Source organism: Sinocyclocheilus grahami, unplaced genomic scaffold (assembly GCF_001515645.1).
Source record: "Sinocyclocheilus grahami isolate Dianchi unplaced genomic scaffold, SAMN03320097.WGS_v1.1 scaffold37.1, whole genome shotgun sequence".
Lineage (NCBI taxonomy): Eukaryota > Metazoa > Chordata > Actinopteri > Cypriniformes > Cyprinidae > Sinocyclocheilus > Sinocyclocheilus grahami.
The window spans coordinates 520,860-539,082 of record NW_015505216.1 but is presented as its reverse complement, the minus strand read 5'-3'; the positions used below and the strand labels follow the sequence as shown (position 1 = coordinate 539,082).

The window sequence follows — 18,223 nt, the reverse complement described above, 5'->3', positions numbered from 1 at the left end:
AGTGTTTTAAAACAAGGGCTGCACATTTTTAAAAAAAAAAAAAAAAAAGCAGACACTGTGATATTTTGCTTTTCTGCTATATATAGAATTTTCACTGGATGATTTAAATATATTTGGAAATAATTAATTCTAGAATGGTTGGGGTGATTTCGTTAGGGGATGCATCTGATATTTTTTGGCCATATCGCCCAGCCCTATTAGGATGAAGGTTATTGGATGGTAAATTAATTAATTAATTAATTAATTTACATACATTGTCTTTTGTGTTTCGTTCCCCACATGCTCCATGTCCTGGATTTCCCCCGTGTTCCTCCTATGCCCTTATTTGGTCCTTCCCGTTCCTGTCCTTATTAATATCACATGTTCCAGGTGTTCCCCGTTTAGTTCTATTGATCTCAGTTGTGTCCCATTAGTTTCCATGTGTATTTTAGCTCTGTGTTTCCAGAGTCTCGATCGTCGATCCCAGTTCCTACGTGTGTGTTCCTTGATTCTATGTTGTAAATAAAGAGTGTTCAAGGTGAATTCTCCTATGTCTCCTTCGCTCCGACACAGTAGGTAACACCGTGACAGAAGACATCACCTAACAAACAGTAAGCGGTGCTCCTTCTCCCCGTTTTTGAAAGTTTTTGTTTTCCGTGTTTTCCCCCCGCGATTATGAGATCGCTGCATGCTTCATCGCGCTAGTCTGTAGAGATTTCCCCTTCGTTGAGTATGCCAGGGAGTTCTGCAGGCTCGCCGCGGCTGACGGCTTTAGATGACGCCACCATCAACTCTTTGTTCTGGCACGGGGCCAATTACCATCGCCACCAACTAGCCCGCTGGCCACGGAATTCCCAAGGCCACCGGCCACTCCTCTCTCCAGCCCGCCAGCTGTGCCGATGTCAGGCCCGCCAGCCGCGCTGTTCTCCCTTAGCCAAAGGAGTAGGATGAGGAGGAAAAAGACTGTTCTCCACTCTCATCCTAGCCCCAGAGCTCGCTCCAGTGTCAGCTACAGCACTAGAGCTCGCTCCAGTGTCGGCTCAAGCCCCAGAGTTCGCTCCAGTGTGGGTTCCAGCCCAAAGAGGGCTCCAGTTCTTGAGTTTAGCCCAGAGAGGGCTCCAGTCCCCAAGTTAAGCCCAGAGAGGGTTCCAGTCCCTGATTTCAGCCCAGAGAGGGTTCCAGTTCCTGAGTTCAGCCCAGAGAGGGCTTCAGTCTCCGAGTTTAGCCCAGGGAGAGCTCCAGTCCCCGAGTTTAGCCCAGAGAGGGTTCCAGTCCCCGAGTTTAGTCCAGAGAGGGTTCCAGTCCCCGAGTTTAGTCCAGAGAGGGTTCCAGTCCCCGAGTTTAGCCCAGAGAGGGCTCCTGTCCCTGAGTCTAGCACAGAAAGGACTCCAGTTCCCATGTTCAGCCCAAGGAGGGCTCCAGTCCCCAAGTCAAGCCCAGGGAGGGCCACAGTTCCCGAGTTAGACCTACGGAGGGCCTCTAAAGACGATATTCTCCCCAAGGATTTTTTTTGGGGGGGGGGTTGTAGGGGTCCATCCGTGGAGGCCGGGCCGAGTGCCGAGGCCAGGCTCCCGAGCTCCCTGTCCCATTAGTTTCCATGTGTATTTTAGCCCTGTGTTTCAAGAGTCCTGTGTGCTGTCTCGATCGTCGTTCCCCGTTCCTACTTGTGTGTTCCTTGATTCTATGCTGTAAATAAAGTGTTCATGGTAAATTTTCCTACGTCTCCTTCGCTCCTCACTCTGACACAGTAGGTAAAACCGTGACAGAAGACAGCACCTAACAAACAGTAAGTGGCGCCCCTTCTCCCCGTTTTGTTTCCAGTTTTTGAAAGTTTTTGTTTTCCGCGTTTTCCCCCCACGATTATGGAGATCGCTGCATGCTTCATCGTGCTAGCCCATAGAGATCTCCCCTTCTTTGAGTATGCCAGGGAATTCTGCGGGCTCGCCGCGGCGACGGCTTTAGATGACACCACCATCAACTCTTTGTTCTGGCACTGGGCCAATTACCATCGCCCCGTGGACCTCCACCACGGGACTAAACTGGAGGGAAGGAATCCTCCGATGTCTGGAGAGCATCTGGCCCCGAGCCAGAACCAGCTCACTGGCCGCGCCGATGTCAAGCCCGCCGGCCACGGCTCTCTCCAGCCTGCCGGCCATTCCTCAGTCAAGCCCGCCGGCCATGCCGTTCTCCCTTAGCCAAAGGAGGATTAGGAGGAGAAAAAGACTGTTCTGTTTCTTAAGTCTACCAAATGCCACAGGCTTATTTGCATTTATAATTACATTTTGTGTACAACAGTTGAAACATTTGGCAGTCTGACCAAACAATGAGTCCAAAATAAGGCTGTAATAACCTCTGGGTCATTCATCACACTGGAAATGGACACATTGTATTGTGCAATACAGTGTTTCGAAGCTGTTATATGCTGCTCATTTTGTCAACAAGAGTAGGTCATCTGAGTTTTCAATGCATAGAGATAATTTGCATTCTACGCAAGTGTACAAACAAAAAAAAAACCTACTTATATGTTGGCATGCTATTCTAAACATGAAACGTTCCAAGACATAGCTTAGAAACAAAGTACTCTTTCGAAGCTCCACACTGCTTGTGTTCTTTTTAGTCTTTAAAATTGTGTCAGATAGGCTAGATATAAAAAATGAAAGACCTTAATTCACTAAGTAATTCTGTTTTGGTCTTCCATTAAATAAAAAGAATGAAAGAATAAGAAATTATCACCAAGAGGCAGGCTGTCTTCAGCTGTGATCTTCTCTCACTCACGTCAGTAATAACATTAAACTACTGCATTAGGCTTTCATCTTCTTAATATGCTGCTGCTGCTGGTCTGAACTGCTTTAAAACCAGCAAGTTCAACTTCTCAAAGCCTGTGGGTGCCCAAACAACCATGTTCTTAGTTGAGGTAAGCTCAGACCTACAGCAACCCTCAAACCAGCTCACAATGATGCACAAAAAAATAGACAGAATGTACAGCAGGTCTCCATTGTGCTGCTAACAAAACGTTTACCAGCTTTCCAGCCTCAGAGGCGTTAGACAGATCATTAACAAGGAGCACTGGCTTGTTCAGATGTTGTCTAACTCCCATGTATACAGGCTTCTATGCATTAAAGGGGTGGTTCATTGTGATTTCACATTTTTAATGTTAGTTAGTGTGTAATGTTGCTGTTTGAGCATAAACAATATCTGCAAAGTTACGAAGCTGAAAGTTCAATGCAAACGGAGATATCGTCTTTTAAAACTCTGGCAGTTTAATGCCTACAAAAATGGCTGGTAGGGACAACAAGTTACTTCCCGGGTCTGTGACATCACAAACCCAGATAAACCCCACCCTCGGGAAAAGACAGCAAAGGGGGCAAAGCCATGCTGCGCTGCTTTAGAGAAGAGGAAGAGAAAACTAGAGATGCATGTAAAAATCTATTCATATATGAATTGTGATTCTGTCTTCTAACAATTCTAATGGATTCACAAGTTTCAAAATCAATGTTCTAAAGCAGCGGTTCTTAATACTGTTCCTCGCGTTCCCCTGTTCTGCACATGCTCTGCATCTCTCTCTCTCTCTCATTCAGCTCAGCTCCAGCAATGAACTGTTACAATTATACACTTATTTTCACATAGCTATGAGAAGTGTTAAACATGGACGTGCGTGCAGTTGCCGTACTGTATTAAAGCTTTAATCAGGATAAAACTGTATATTAAAAGCTAACATAAGCAGTAGCATTTACAAATAACAGCGTATCTAAAAGTATGAGAGAACAACAAACAAAAAACATAAGCCTACCATTAAAAGCCATGCTTGCACAGGTTCTGCACGATCCTCTGCTTGTGTTTTTTAAAAAACAAAGCATTAACACATGTTAGACTGCACCCCATAAACACAATCAAGCCTAGAAAAAAACCACTGAACCACCACTTTAACATCTATATTAATATATTGTATGATATCTTGTAACCTCTACTTTCAAAATAACATTTCATAAGGGGATAATTCACCCAAAAATGACAACTCTGTCATCATTTACTCACCCTCATGTCGTAACTTATCACCCTGTATAACTTATATATTGAGCTTATATATACAGTACATAAGCTGTGCAGACAGCTTCATTAATTAATGAAACGCCGTGAGATTGTGATGAACTGAAGTGCTTTTAGACAGCTTTTAGTCATTATAGATATATTAACATCAGAGAAGAAAGTATTGTGTTTCCTGTCATGATTTAATTTGTCTTGATGTTTCAAAATGACTCGCTTGTGTGCTTTTCCTATGCACACCTGCGCGAACTGCTGCGCACTCATACAAATGCACGAATGCGGTGACTGGAGATTTTCGCTTAATAATAGAATAGATTTTTGATTTGTTTCTCGGCAAACCCTACCGTATGCCTTAAGACTTGGAATACGGAACGAGTTGCTTGGAATAATTCTATGACATTTGAATAATTTTTTGTAAAAACATTGAAGAATGTTACAATTAATTAATATTTTTTTATAATGTTTTCTTTTGTGATCCTAAAAAACAGCATCAGGTCGACTAATTATTTACTTAAGTTGTGAAGAGGTAAATAAACTATAACAACCCTCTACGCACACCTTGGCGTTATAATCGCCATTGGCTAGTAATTTTTTTTCAGTTTAGTCACCAGACTGATATACTATTTTACACACACATACATACATGCATATAATATATGTAATAAAAGGTAATAGATGAGCGCCAGCCAATGAGAATGCCGTTTGCGCATTAGCTCCGCCCACTAGTGGAGAAACTGGCATATCTTCTGCTTGTTCTTAAAAGCTGAATAATTCTAAATGAACTCCGTTATTTTGGCAGGAAAATACAACAAAGAGTATGGTTTACATGTAGCGCATTGACTGAGCATGGTATGGAAGGTCTCTTGCTCTCTCTCTTTGCATGTGTGAGAAACAGCGCTATCAGCAAAGCGACGTAGAGTCGTGCGCCTTCACACTAGTTTACGGTGTGTCAAATACAGGTGCGCTGGGCATCCATTGAGCTGAACTGAAATAGTACAGATTGCTTGACAGAGAGTAAAACTCTGAAGCGCTCAGTCAGTGTTCAGCGAGTGAAAATATATCCATGCTAAACTTATAATTAGCCTTTCACACACATACTGGCGAGTAAAATCTAAGAATTTATTAGACAATGGCTAACGATAGACATTATTTAGTCGCCCAGAGTAAGATTTAGTTGCATATGTGAGTGATTTACTCGCAATGTAGAGGGTTGTATAAACTATGAGAGAAAGCAAGCAAAGAAGCGATGAATCGCCTGCAATTATGAACGCGATATTGTGTAGCTTGTCAGTGAACAATGGCTGTGTAGTAAATGACGCTCCATCTGAACGCACGTGATGGAGATTTACTACTAATCACAGAACCGGCTTTACTGACGAGATACACATGACAATCGCATTCGATTAATCGTGCAGCCCTATCTATATATATTCAGATTTACATTTATATATTCAGATTTACTTCTATATATTCAGATTTGTATCTATATATTTAGATTTACATTTATATATTCAGATGTACTTCTATATATTCAGATTTACATTTATACATTCAGAATAGGGATGGGTACCAAAACCCGGTATTATATTGGCCCCGGGGCTAAATTATGGAAGACTGGAGTATTGATAAGCTCTGACATTAACGGTTCTGCTGTCGGTACTGAAGAGATTAAGAAAACACACATGCATTTGTTATTGCTATATAGACATTATCTTGCAAATTCTATCTCACCAGAGTCTCCAGCTGTTTATATATGCAATAATATTCAGACATTTATCTATGATGCATTTTTGCTATTTGCAATTCAGAAGCGAGAACGCGAGATCGATTAACAAATAGACCTTCATGGAAAAATTAAGGCACTGTTTATTTCAGTTGTATCTTTGTTTTATTGTATTTGTCAGTTTGTTTTAATTTGTTTCTTTGTTCCATGTTCTTACTGTATCTTATCTTATGTATACAAAAAAACAAAATGCCTGCACACTGGTGCATTTTCTATGACAGGACACTCATGTTTTCATGGATACATGAAGGAGCATGAAACATGCATTCATGGTATTGTGTGTGAACTCGACTGTGCTATCAGTGTAACACAAAGCCTGATACTCGCACATTCTTATGCCAAACTGGTTGTAACCTAATTCACATCTCATAGTTCAGACAGAAATGCCTATTACAGACAAACCAGCTCATACTTTCAGATCTAAGAATCCTATTCTGAGAACCGCAGTTCTGGTCTTGTCTCTCCTTTCAGTCACAGATATTGACCGTCAAGACTCAAAAGGTTCTTTTGAATAATTCATACTGCCTTGGACACCCTCGCTACCTCCTTAACATTTCCATCTCAAAGGAACTGTGGGCTTTTCTTCTGTGCTGTATTGGGGACACGGTCACGTCTGCACCCCCTGAGCCTCTACAGACATGGCCGCTGAATATCCCCTCCTCTCGTCCTTTCATGCGACTCACTCCCTCAAGTTATGGGGAGCTGGTACAGACACACAGCTGTTGATGATTTATGAGCTAAACACTATTTTTAACATTTCTATCATTACTGACACCTGTGAACTTCATGAAGTTGCTCAACAAAGCATCAGGTTGTCAAGAGTTGTCAATAAATGAAAATATAAAATTACTAAAATTATTCTTAACTTTTAATCCAAAGAAATGTGGTCCTAAATACACTACCCATCAAAAATTGACAATCATTATTAATATAATTATGATTATTATTATAAGTGGTCAACCGATATAGGTTTTTTGATGGCCAGTGCCAATATCCTAGAGAGCAGGGTGGCCAATGACCAATATAAAGTTAAAATATGTGATATTACACTATTTAATTTAAAGATAGTAAAAACACATGCATAACATGCATACTAGTAGGGATAACGTCAACAGTCACTAGTGCGTGCAGCAGCCTCCCCGGGTCCTAATTCCCATCCGGTAAGGCATTTTATTTACTTAGGGGGCGCTGTTAGCCTACTTGCAATAAAATGAGAAGTAACATCCACAAATAACATTAAGATACTACTGTTTCTGAATAAAGCTGTAATGTCATAAAATCATGATTTTGTTTTAATTTTAAGATCAGAAGCTATGGTTTACGTGAATTTAAAAAACAAACATGGCACTTGTAAATTAAATAAATGTATGTATATAGATTTATTAATTAATGTGTAATATATCTTTCAAATGGATTATAAAAATGTAAAAACAAGGAGCTCTAAAAGATTTTTAGAATTTTTACAGCTCTTTTGTTTTACAGCATCTACAAATGTTAAATCTACAAATACAATGTTAAAATGACAACTTAATCTGCCTGAAAAAAATAGCAGTGATTGATTTTATCAGTTATCTTCTTTCAATAAGTTTTCAATGCACTCATTATAAAAATAACTTTAATCATGTTTATTTACTTCTAACAAGTAAGTTCTTGTTCAAAACTAACAAAAAATAAAAAATAATTTGTTTATAATCTCTGCACAGGAGAAACTTGGTGTTTTTCCAAACAAAAGGAAATATCAGCCAAAATGAGTTGAAAAATATCGGCAAAAATCCAATATTGTGCATCCCTACTAAATTATATAACTTTAAAATGAATATCAAAATATGAACATGAAAGAAAATTAACAAATTGTAGCCAAAAAATTTTTTGAAAATTGAAATATGAAATGTTAAAACAAACCCCAAATCAAATAAATAAACAACACAAATAAAAGACATCTCTTCATATAAACAAACTAAAGCTTTGCCTGTGCTCTTTCCATTCAGTTAGAGGCAACCACTGTATTTTAATCACGATCCAAACAAAGATTCTGCGTACATGCTGCATGAGCAGTTTTTAATCTAAATTAGATTGTGTAATTTCGAAATTTGAAGCAAAAAAGTTGCCATCTGAATAAATGGGGGGTGTTAGCCCACGCTTATATATAAAAAAAAAAAAGACAAATACGGAATTATTATTATTATTAATAAATTGATACTATTTATTTATTTTAGTAACCTTGAAGGCATCTACAGTACAACGGAAGTATGGGAATTCACTGTCACTCATCTTAGTTCATCACAATCTCACAAAGTTGATGATTCAAGAGCTTGCAGAACTCAGCACTGAACAAAAACTCTGATTCTGATTGGCCATTGCATTCAAGAAATCAACAGATTCTATCTGTGATTGGCTACATTGCTCAACACTGCAAAAACGCATGGTAAATAGTAACTTTTTATCCTGTCCAGAGCACAAACACAAATAAGCACTGTATAGTTTGTCAGATGTTCAATCGAGAGTGTTTTTGCTTTCGTTTGAGGGTATTTAGCACCCACGTAGAACTGGGTCTGTGCCCTGTTGCATAAAGCACCTTAAGCATGGTCACGTTATTTGTTAATGCAGATAGCGGTGTAAGTTTTCACAGAAAACAATATAACATGGATAAAGAAAACAAAAAAGAAAACCAAATATGTAAGAGAAGGACCAGATGAGACGGAAATTCAAATTGATAATTCACTCAAAACTGAAAATTCTGAAAAATCATTTACTCACCCTCGTGTCAGTTCAAACCCATAAGACTATATTCATCTTTGGACAACAAATAAAGATCTCTCATTATTTCTGTCCATGTAGAGGTTTTCAGGTACTAGTGTGAATAAATATATATTTAAATGCAAAGAGACAAGATAGTCTATGCATGACGATTTATTCGTATCCAAATCGATGTGAACATTAAAGCGCTACACTCTCATGCAGTGTGTGTTTCATTCATACTCGAAGCCGGAGGGCACTCTCGCGCAGAAAGTCCAAACCAGATTCATAGAAGTAGCCTATCTTATAAAATGAATAAAAAGCAGAAACGTAAACACAACAAACTCACAATTGCAACAATATATGGTTTGTGTGTTTTTCAAGTCATCTCCAGGTAATATGTAGGAAAATACAGGAATAAAATATTATGGAATATAAATTTGCTCTCGAGTGTGACACACTCACGTTTGAGCTATTTATGTACCGTATGTAATTTGATCCATGTTTATATGTGAATAAATCCGTAAATTAAATTCTGTTTAACATATAAAGCGGACGATCATGACTTGAAGAAGACTTTTGTGTAACACTTAAGGTGACAATTTCCAACCCTTATGTTATCCTTAGGAAAATGACAGTTAAGGGGCTTTATGCAACACTTGGGTTTTAAGGGATACTTAAGAGAAATTCTAAGGGTTTATGATACAATTGGTGGCTGACTAAATACTTTTTTTCCCCACTGTATATATATATATATATATATATAAAAATCAAAACTCCTGCTGCTTGCCTAGATGCCTAGGTGCATCATGGGATGTCTTTCCCATATATGCTCCACACTTTTTAAGTTGTTGTACATAGGTGCTCACAGTAAGAAAGCAGTATGCAAAATATATCTCAAATCTTTAAATCGAATACAATTCTGATATGAATTGTTATATATATATAAACTTTGACTATACAGCACTGTGAATACTTCACTCACTTCCAGAGCTTTTTACAGTGCCGCACACTAGCTGAGGCGACCTCTGGTAATTGTAATAATTTTATGAACACTTACACAAAAGGGTAATTTCACTAAAAAGTGGAAGTTTAATGGATTAAGAGCAGCTCAGTTCCTCATTAATGGCCAAGTGCTCACAGGAAGAGAGTGCTAACTGAAATGACATATAGCTTAGAAATTACAGTCCCGCAATAGAGCTGCACATATATTCAGTCACTTATTCTCACGGTGAGTGTAGAAAGACAAAAACCCTCTTAAAGACACTTTACACTGAACTAGCTTTGATTTTTTTTTTTTTTTTACTTTATTGCAGCACATTGTATTGTCTGTGGGCTTGTCACACTTCACAGTGCTTATGAAAGTGACAGTTTATTATTGTAGCTGGCTGTAGATGGGTTTATGTGATACTTGCGGTGGAAGACCTCGTGCTGTGTTCTTAAGCACCCCGCTTACACTTTTAAAACAAAGCTCCAACAATCGTTCTCGGTTTTAGATGTGTGAAGACAGAATAAGAGACTGGTAACTAGAATGCTTACATATTTCATAAGCACATATTTTCAAGTTGGGTTAAAATGTCATTTTCAGGCATTTACTCAAAGCAGAAGAAACACAATCGTTAAAAAAGGCTTTTTTTATGTTAATATGCTCACGTCTTGATATGGTTTCACAAAGCTGATGGTTTAGCCAGTCAGACAATCACATATTCGGTAATACCTCTCCAGTAGAGGATCATCCGTCCATGGGTAAAATAAGTCTTTATTTTCAATGTTTGGTCTGATAAGTGGACTGATAGTGGTTCAGCATGATGCAGGACGATGACTGACTGCATAATATAGCCTATGGGTTTTTGACTTATATCATGTGATATCATTTAGCAATATCACATGACCAAGAATGCTGTTTCTTTCCTGAATATCTGCACGATTACAAATGTAATATTCATTTTATACAACAGCTCAATAAATAAGTTAATATTATGTTACATTTTAGACACAATATTGTCAGCACTGTCTGTTTTTGCTTAATTTCGCTCTATGTACGCAAAGAAAACAAATGACGACTTTATTCAACAATTTGTTTTCTTTGCGTACAAAATGTATTCTCGTAGCTTCGTAATATTACGGTTGAACCCCTGAAGTCACATGGATTATTTTACCGATCTGTTACACCTTTTTTGCTCTGTAACCTCGTAGGTGTAACAAGGTGAAAAATCTCACCCAGAAAAGTATGAAAATGATCAAACATTTTTTTTTAGAAGTAGTTATACCCTTTGTGAACAAAGTCACAAAATTTTAGTCCAATGCGATAACATTAACTAGTATTTTCGGGGAAAAAAAAAAATTCTGAGCAAAAAGGACCCAAACATCACATGAGGGTTAATGGCTACCCAAGTATATTTGGAGAAACATGTTTGCTTTTATCATTTTTATCCGCTTATACTTTTTTTTCTACCTGAAATAAATGAAACCATCCGGGATCGATTGACTAGTGGAAAATCTCCCCTCGCTCTACACATTTCATATCTGCTCGTTCGGTGTGCTCGAGAACTGTTTACTCCTGCTGACATTCCCGCGTGAAAGACAGGGCTCGACAGTGCAGGCGCTTCAGTCGCATTTGTGACTAAAATAGATGTGCGCGAACTGTAAAACGTATTTAGGAGTACGTGTGTGAATAAAGCAAAATCCCTTGTTTGTAAAACAAACGTCTTAATGATCATTTTAAGACCTCTTATATTTTGGGGATGGAAAAACAAATCGCAATACAGCCTATTGATGATTAAACTTCAAAAGGCTATTATTTCATAAAAAAAAAAAGAGCACTGCACGTTGCAGTCTCACAAGGCATTCTACAGGCTCACGCAACAGCGCTTCAGACTGCTTCAAAGTGATTCTCAATCAATGAATAGCACACATTTATGCCAAGCGATTGCTTATGAACTTGTAGATATGAGTAGATAAATGATCACAATGTCTATTTTATGACCTTTATATGATATGTTTTAGACGGTTGTAAGAATGCATATTTTATCTCTCATCTGAAGGATCAGCCCACTATAATGTACATTTCAAAATAAGGGTCCTGATGTTTTTCGGGCTGGTTTAAATTTTAGTTTTTTTTTGTTTTAGTTTTTTATGGAAGCCCGTTTCCGCCATTGAATAAAAAAAAAAAAAGGTCATTGCTGTCACGGGATGCTACTGTGAGGAGCACGGAGCGAGGAGATGCGGAATTCATTTCAAACAGTCTTTAATAAACTTCCAAAGGAACCAGGAGAACACACGTAGCAATGTAGATAAAACAATTCCAGACAAAGAAACTCAGAACAGGCTAGAACTAAATAGGGCAGATAACGAGGGGCAGACAGGTGATGGAGATAACTAATAAGGAACAGGTGATACTAATAATGGGAAAAGGAACTGGAAGGACCAAATAAGGACAACAGGAAATAAACGGGAACATACACGTGACCGATCGCCCCCCTCCTGGATGGCGCGTCCCGCGCCGTAACAGTACCATCAGGGAGTGGGGGGCAAGCGCCCTGCTGTAATTTTGCATAATTTACAATGCATAATAATGCATAATATTAGTATGTAATTAAATGTAATGGTAGCCTTTGTAATTAATATGAATTTCAATAAAAAATTATTAATTAAAGAAAAATATATATTTTTTTAAATTACACATTATTTGTCACATGTAGTAGACCTTTTTTGTGCCGTGGTAATAGGAGGATTTTCCACACCCGGCAACCACCGCAAGTATATTGCAAACCTGTGGGAAGCACTTAAATGGCCATGTGTGACTTAAATCGCCTTTAATGTGAGCACTGAGTTGCGTTCCCATCTCTCTGTATGCAGGTACTGTAAATCCTGATACTCCCCATTCAGAGTTCAGACAAACAGCTGATCATCAGGAAATGAAGGTTAATAGAGAACGTTTAAAGACTAACACACTTACAGTGTTTTGAGAGATGGCGGTTGTAAAGCTTTATGGAGGTTAAAGGGTCAGTGGCCCCATTTCTCTCTCCATCTCGGTTCCACTCACTCCTTCAAATGGTCTTTCTTTCTTTGTTTTTAAATTCTGAACTTCTTTTCCATGCAAAAGTGCTCAAAGTCAAAGATCACACGGGTCTTTGAGATTACCATGCTAGAAGAGAATGGCTTAAAACTGTAGATTAGACTGCCCACTGCTTGCATTGCATTAAGACTGGACCACCTGACCACCCACTTTTTCCTCAGCCTTGGTTCTGGAAGTATTTTCCCCATTCACTTTCTTAGCTTTTTTTCTGTTAAAAGAATCCATAAAAGCAAACCATTTGATTTGCTACAAGAATCTAAGCCTCCTTAAAACAAGTTACATCTACTCAAGAATCTCTCTTGAACAAAAAAGTCTTCAGAATGTATTCCAAAATCCTCCAAGATTAAATCACAACAATATGAACATAAATTCAAAGAATAAAGAACTTGAAATTTAGAAAAAGATATATAACAACATACATGGAAAAAGAACTGTGGATTCCATAAAGCATGTCTGGTCGGGACAGTAACCGGTAACAGTGACTTTTCTGATTTAAGGTACATCTCTTCAAGATTACAGGTACTGTAATTTTTCAGATGGAACTTGACAATTACACACAAAAAGCACCATTTGAACATGGTAGGTCTGTCTTAAAGTTTATACTGAAATCAATTTATCTATAATATAAATGTGGGAGCTTTACTTTCAAGTCACTGACTATTGTGGTGTTTCCCTACATTTCAATTTGTGTTATTCGATGACATTTCAATTATTCTAAACCATAGAAAAATTGTGATAATGTGTCTAAACTTGTCAAACTAAACAAGAGGAGATATTTGCCATGTTTATGCTGTGAAGTTGCTACTGAGCTCACCTGAATTGTAGTGAGGTCTGCTATCCAACGGGATGGACACCAGGGAGTCCACGATGTCTGACCTTCTCTGAAGGAGTTTGGAGATCATCTCAAACCCCTGAGGACCTAGAAGCTCAAACAGCTGACAATGAGAGAGAGAGAGAGAGAGAGAGAGAGAGAGAGAGAGATGAATGTGAAAAATATGAGATTAGAGAAGGATGTGTGCAGATGTGTGAGAAGTTTACACAAAAGAGCAACCAGAACACATACAGTACTGCAATATGACAAAACCACAACAATTAATACAAACGGTGTCAAACCTAAGTGATCCAAAGTGCTTCAAACAAAACTTTTAAAATTTGAAAGATTTAATGCCCTGAACTTCACACATTTCGGCAAATCAGTGGCCATTGTTCTCCAAGTGGGTCGTCTGAGACTGAAAGTAGACCTGAGTGGATCCAGTGTACACTGGTGAATCATAAAAGTTCAGTATGACTGTACTTATAATTTAGTGTGAAATGCAGCAGCAATGGGACTTTATAACACATTTCACTAATCATGAGTACTGCATTGTACAAAAGTAGTGCATTGGACAAAAAAAAAAACATTCTGAGAGTTACTTGTTTTGTGTGTTATGTGTTATGCATTATTTTAATGTGTAGCTATTGTGAGTATATGCATATGGAACAAGTGTAGTGTTATAAGGGATGAACTAAAGCTATACTGACACTAACAACAAAAAATATATATACATAAAGACTCAATTTAAATTTATAAACAACATTTAAAAAACACTCTACAATTACTTTCAAGTTAGGCTTAACAAATAAACGGAACCCTCTTAAATTTTGCCATTTGTAAAGAATCCCAATACATCTACTCAAGAATCTCTCTTGAACAAAAAAGTCTTCAGAATGTATTCCAAAATCCTCCAAGATTAAATCACAACAATATGAACATAAATTCAAAGAATAAAGAACTTGAAATTTAGAAAAAGATATATAACAACATACATGGAAAAAGAACTGTGGATTCCATAAAGCATGTCTGGTCGGGACAGTAACCGGTAACAGTGACTTTTCTGATTTAAGGTACATCTCTTCAAGATTACAGGTACTGTAATTTTTCAGATGGAACTTGACAATTACACACAAAAAGCACCATTTGAACATGGTAGGTCTGTCTTAAAGTTTATACTGAAATCAATTTATCTATAATATAAATGTGGGAGCTTTACTTTCAAGTCACTGACTATTGTGGTGTTTCCCTACATTTCAATTTGTGTTATTCGATGACATTTCAATTATTCTAAACCATAGAAAAATTGTGATAATGTGTCTAAACTTGTCAAACTAAACAAGAGGAGATATTTGCCATGTTTATGCTGTGAAGTTGCTACTGAGCTCACCTGAATTGTAGTGAGGTCTGCTATCCAACGGGATGGACACCAGGGAGTCCACGATGTCTGACCTTCTCTGAAGGAGTTTGGAGATCATCTCAAACCCCTGAGGACCTAGAAGCTCAAACAGCTGACAATGAGAGAGAGAGAGAGAGAGAGAGAGAGAGAGAGAGAGAGATGAATGTGAAAAATATGAGATTAGAGAAGGATGTGTGCAGATGTGTGAGAAGTTTACACAAAAGAGCAACCAGAACACATACAGTACTGCAATATGACAAAACCACAACAATTAATACAAACGGTGTCAAACCTAAGTGATCCAAAGTGCTTCAAACAAAACTTTTAAAATTTGAAAGATTTAATGCCCTGAACTTCACACATTTCGGCAAATCAGTGGCCATTGTTCTCCAAGTGGGTCGTCTGAGACTGAAAGTAGACCTGAGTGGATCCAGTGTACACTGGTGAATCATAAAAGTTCAGTATGACTGTACTTATAATTTAGTGTGAAATGCAGCAGCAATGGGACTTTATAACACATTTCACTAATCATGAGTACTGCATTGTACAAAAGTAGTGCATTGGACAAAAAAAAAAACATTCTGAGAGTTACTTGTTTTGTGTGTTATGTGTTATGCATTATTTTAATGTGTAGCTATTGTGAGTATATGCATATGGAACAAGTGTAGTGTTATAAGGGATGAACTAAAGCTATACTGACACTAACAACAAAAAATATATATACATAAAGACTCAATTTAAATTTATAAACAACATTTATAAAAAACATATAAAAAACACTCTACAATTACTTTCAAGTTAGGCTTAACAAATAAACGGAACCCTCTTAAATTTTGCCATTTGTAAAGAATCCCAATACCTCTTGTTAAAACTTAAAAAATGTAATTAAGTCAATCAAATAATATCTTTAGTACTGTAAAAATACTGTGAAGGTAATTATCCTATTACACCTAAAGCTAAGCTACGCACAAGTAGAGGCAAAGCTTTTAAAGGTAGCAGGCAGGATGTGCTCAAGACTTCAGGAAGCTTAATGAGTTGAAAATCACCACAAAAGCCACAGTCTAGTCTTATGCATAAATCAATTTTACATAAAATATAATACATATAGTGTTGAGCAATCATCTCTCAGGGGAACTGCAGTATGGCAGATACTGAAATGATGAGCTACAGTTGTATGATTTATGGTGAAACAATGACACTGACAACGTTAATTAAATTAATGAGAACAGTACTGGGGACTTGTGGTCCAATCGAATTAGCATGTTGGACTTCCTCAATTACCTCTCTAAGAGCAGTTTTTAAGGATAATACTGATCTGCAAATGTCTAAAATAAGGGTGATACTTTGGGAACACTGAAGGGTTGTATTTATTTAATTATTTCACTAGTACAGTTTGAGAAAGAAGAAACCAAAACTATCCACCCCAGTGTATGCAAATGTCCATCCATCTCTAAGAAAAGTTCACAAAGCTGCATATTTTGATCCTTCATGTACTATAACGTACAGTAAAATACATCCTATAAATACATGCATCCACTCTACATTTAAATTCCATAGCGGCAGCAGGACTCAAAAACCCAATGGATCCTCTGCAGTTAACGTCTTTTGAATTGAAAAGCTACTTGTTTAGAAGAAACAAATCCATCAATAAGACATTTTTTACTTTAAAATGCTTCCAGGGTATAATCAAGTCCTCTATTCATAATATTGATGGACTGGAGTGGTGTGGATTACTGTGATTGTTTTATCAGCTGTTTGGACTCTCATTCTGACGGCACCCATTCACTGCAGAGGATCCATTGATTAGCACGCGATGGAATGCTACATTTATCCAAATCTGTTCAGATGAAGAAACAAACTCATCTACATCTCGGATGGCCAGAGGATGAGTACATTTACAGCTAATTTTCATTTAAAATTACTATTATTATTGATTTTTTTTTTAAGTACCTACAGTACATTGATAAAGTAAAAAAAATCATTTTAATTACAGTGCAAAATGTGAAGGAGCTCATAAGGAAACATTTTTAAAAGTCATGGTGATAAAATTGCGCCTAGTGTAAATGAACTATAATGTTGCTGAATCCTTCATTCATCTGACTTCAGTTAAAAGCCACTGTCCTCCACATCCTGTGTAATCTAAAATCACTCTCTTCCCAAAATGATTTTAACAGCCAAATAACAATAAAATGGTATTGATATGACAGTTTCACTGATATGACTGTAAAATATTTTCAGCAGATCTTTTGTACAGATAGCACTCCTGCAGGGTTGCTAAATAAAAGCTGTAAATGTGCTTTAAAAAAAAAAAAAAACACGAGCAGGTAACAAATGTGCACTTCCATGCTGAGAGTACAAAGCTTTTTCATTCCAGTAGATACACATTTCCTGTACTCTCCAGAGATTATTACAAAAACTTTGCAAGTTTGTTTGTCTTTTTGTGCTTGTGTGGTGCGCCGTCTTTTCAGAGTCTTTTTATTTAAATGCATTTATATTGTTATTTTGCTCATTGTACTTCACAGAAAGTGTTAGTTGTTCATGACTTTCACAAAAACTCAAGAAATGTAAGCCTATTTTTGTAAGGTTTTGTATTTTTTTTAAGGTTTCTCAGTAAGGTTTTTTAGAGTGACATGAATTTTCTTTCCCCTAACTGTCAAGTGAACACATCTTATTCATATTACTCTAATTTGAAGTGAAGTGACGTGTGGCCAAGTATGGTGTCCCATACTCGGAATTTGTGCTCCAATCTGTTTTTCAGCTGTTATATTTTTAAGCATTCCATCAATCTGTGGTTTTCTCATGGAAAAGCAATTCTAAATTGCCTTTAAATTAGCTTTATCGTCTAATCTCTTCATTGCTCCAAGTATATTTGCTTTATCAGCAAATGTCATGATTTATGAAGTACACATGTGAAATATTAAAAGCTGCTCTTCACACTGTCACTGTCAGGTTCAATGGTAGTGAATGGACAGCCTCTTAACTTTTCTGTTGTTGACTTTGGAGTGACACGTGCAGAGAATAAAGGAGAGATGGGCACACAAAGTCCATCCCACATCTAAAGGTGTCAGTGGGATAGCTGGCTTCATGTCAACTACGTGAGGAACATTAGAACAGGATGTATCTCAGGTACTACAGTGCTCAATGTTGGCACAGGGGACCACCCCTATCATCGAAGATTACACATCAAAAACAGCACGTTTCTATAGATTTCTTGATTTTTTTGTTGGTTTCATGCTACAAAACACACTGTAGTGGACACAGACCAGCTCAAGTGCTTGTTCCAATAGAACCTTAATGCAGTCCGGGTCATAGTGGTTTAAAATTTTAACCTACAGTTTTTTTTTTGTTGTGGGTTTTTTTTTTTTTGGGGTGGGTGGGGGGTATAAGGACTTA

At 37.5% G+C, this 18,223-nt stretch overlaps 2 protein-coding genes across 2 annotated transcripts in view; both read right to left on the bottom strand.

The window, feature by feature from the left end:
- LOC107581746 (activating signal cointegrator 1 complex subunit 3-like) overlaps positions 1 to 13,551 on the bottom strand; it is a 24,635-nt gene extending 11,084 nt beyond the window's left edge. Inside the window, exon 1 of the mRNA XM_016267398.1 lies at positions 13,435 to 13,551. Within this exon, the coding sequence (XP_016122884.1) occupies positions 13,435 to 13,522 (88 nt within the window). The 5' untranslated portion in view covers positions 13,523 to 13,551. The remainder of the gene's footprint in view (positions 1 to 13,434) is intronic.
- Positions 13,552 to 14,470: 919 nt separating this feature from the next.
- The window catches only part of LOC107581681 (activating signal cointegrator 1 complex subunit 3-like), a 29,173-nt gene continuing 25,420 nt past the window's right edge, over positions 14,471 to 18,223 (bottom strand). Inside the window, exon 5 of the mRNA XM_016267300.1 lies at positions 14,471 to 14,942. Coding sequence (XP_016122786.1) covers positions 14,793 to 14,942 — 150 coding nt within the window. The 3' untranslated portion in view covers positions 14,471 to 14,792. The remainder of the gene's footprint in view (positions 14,943 to 18,223) is intronic.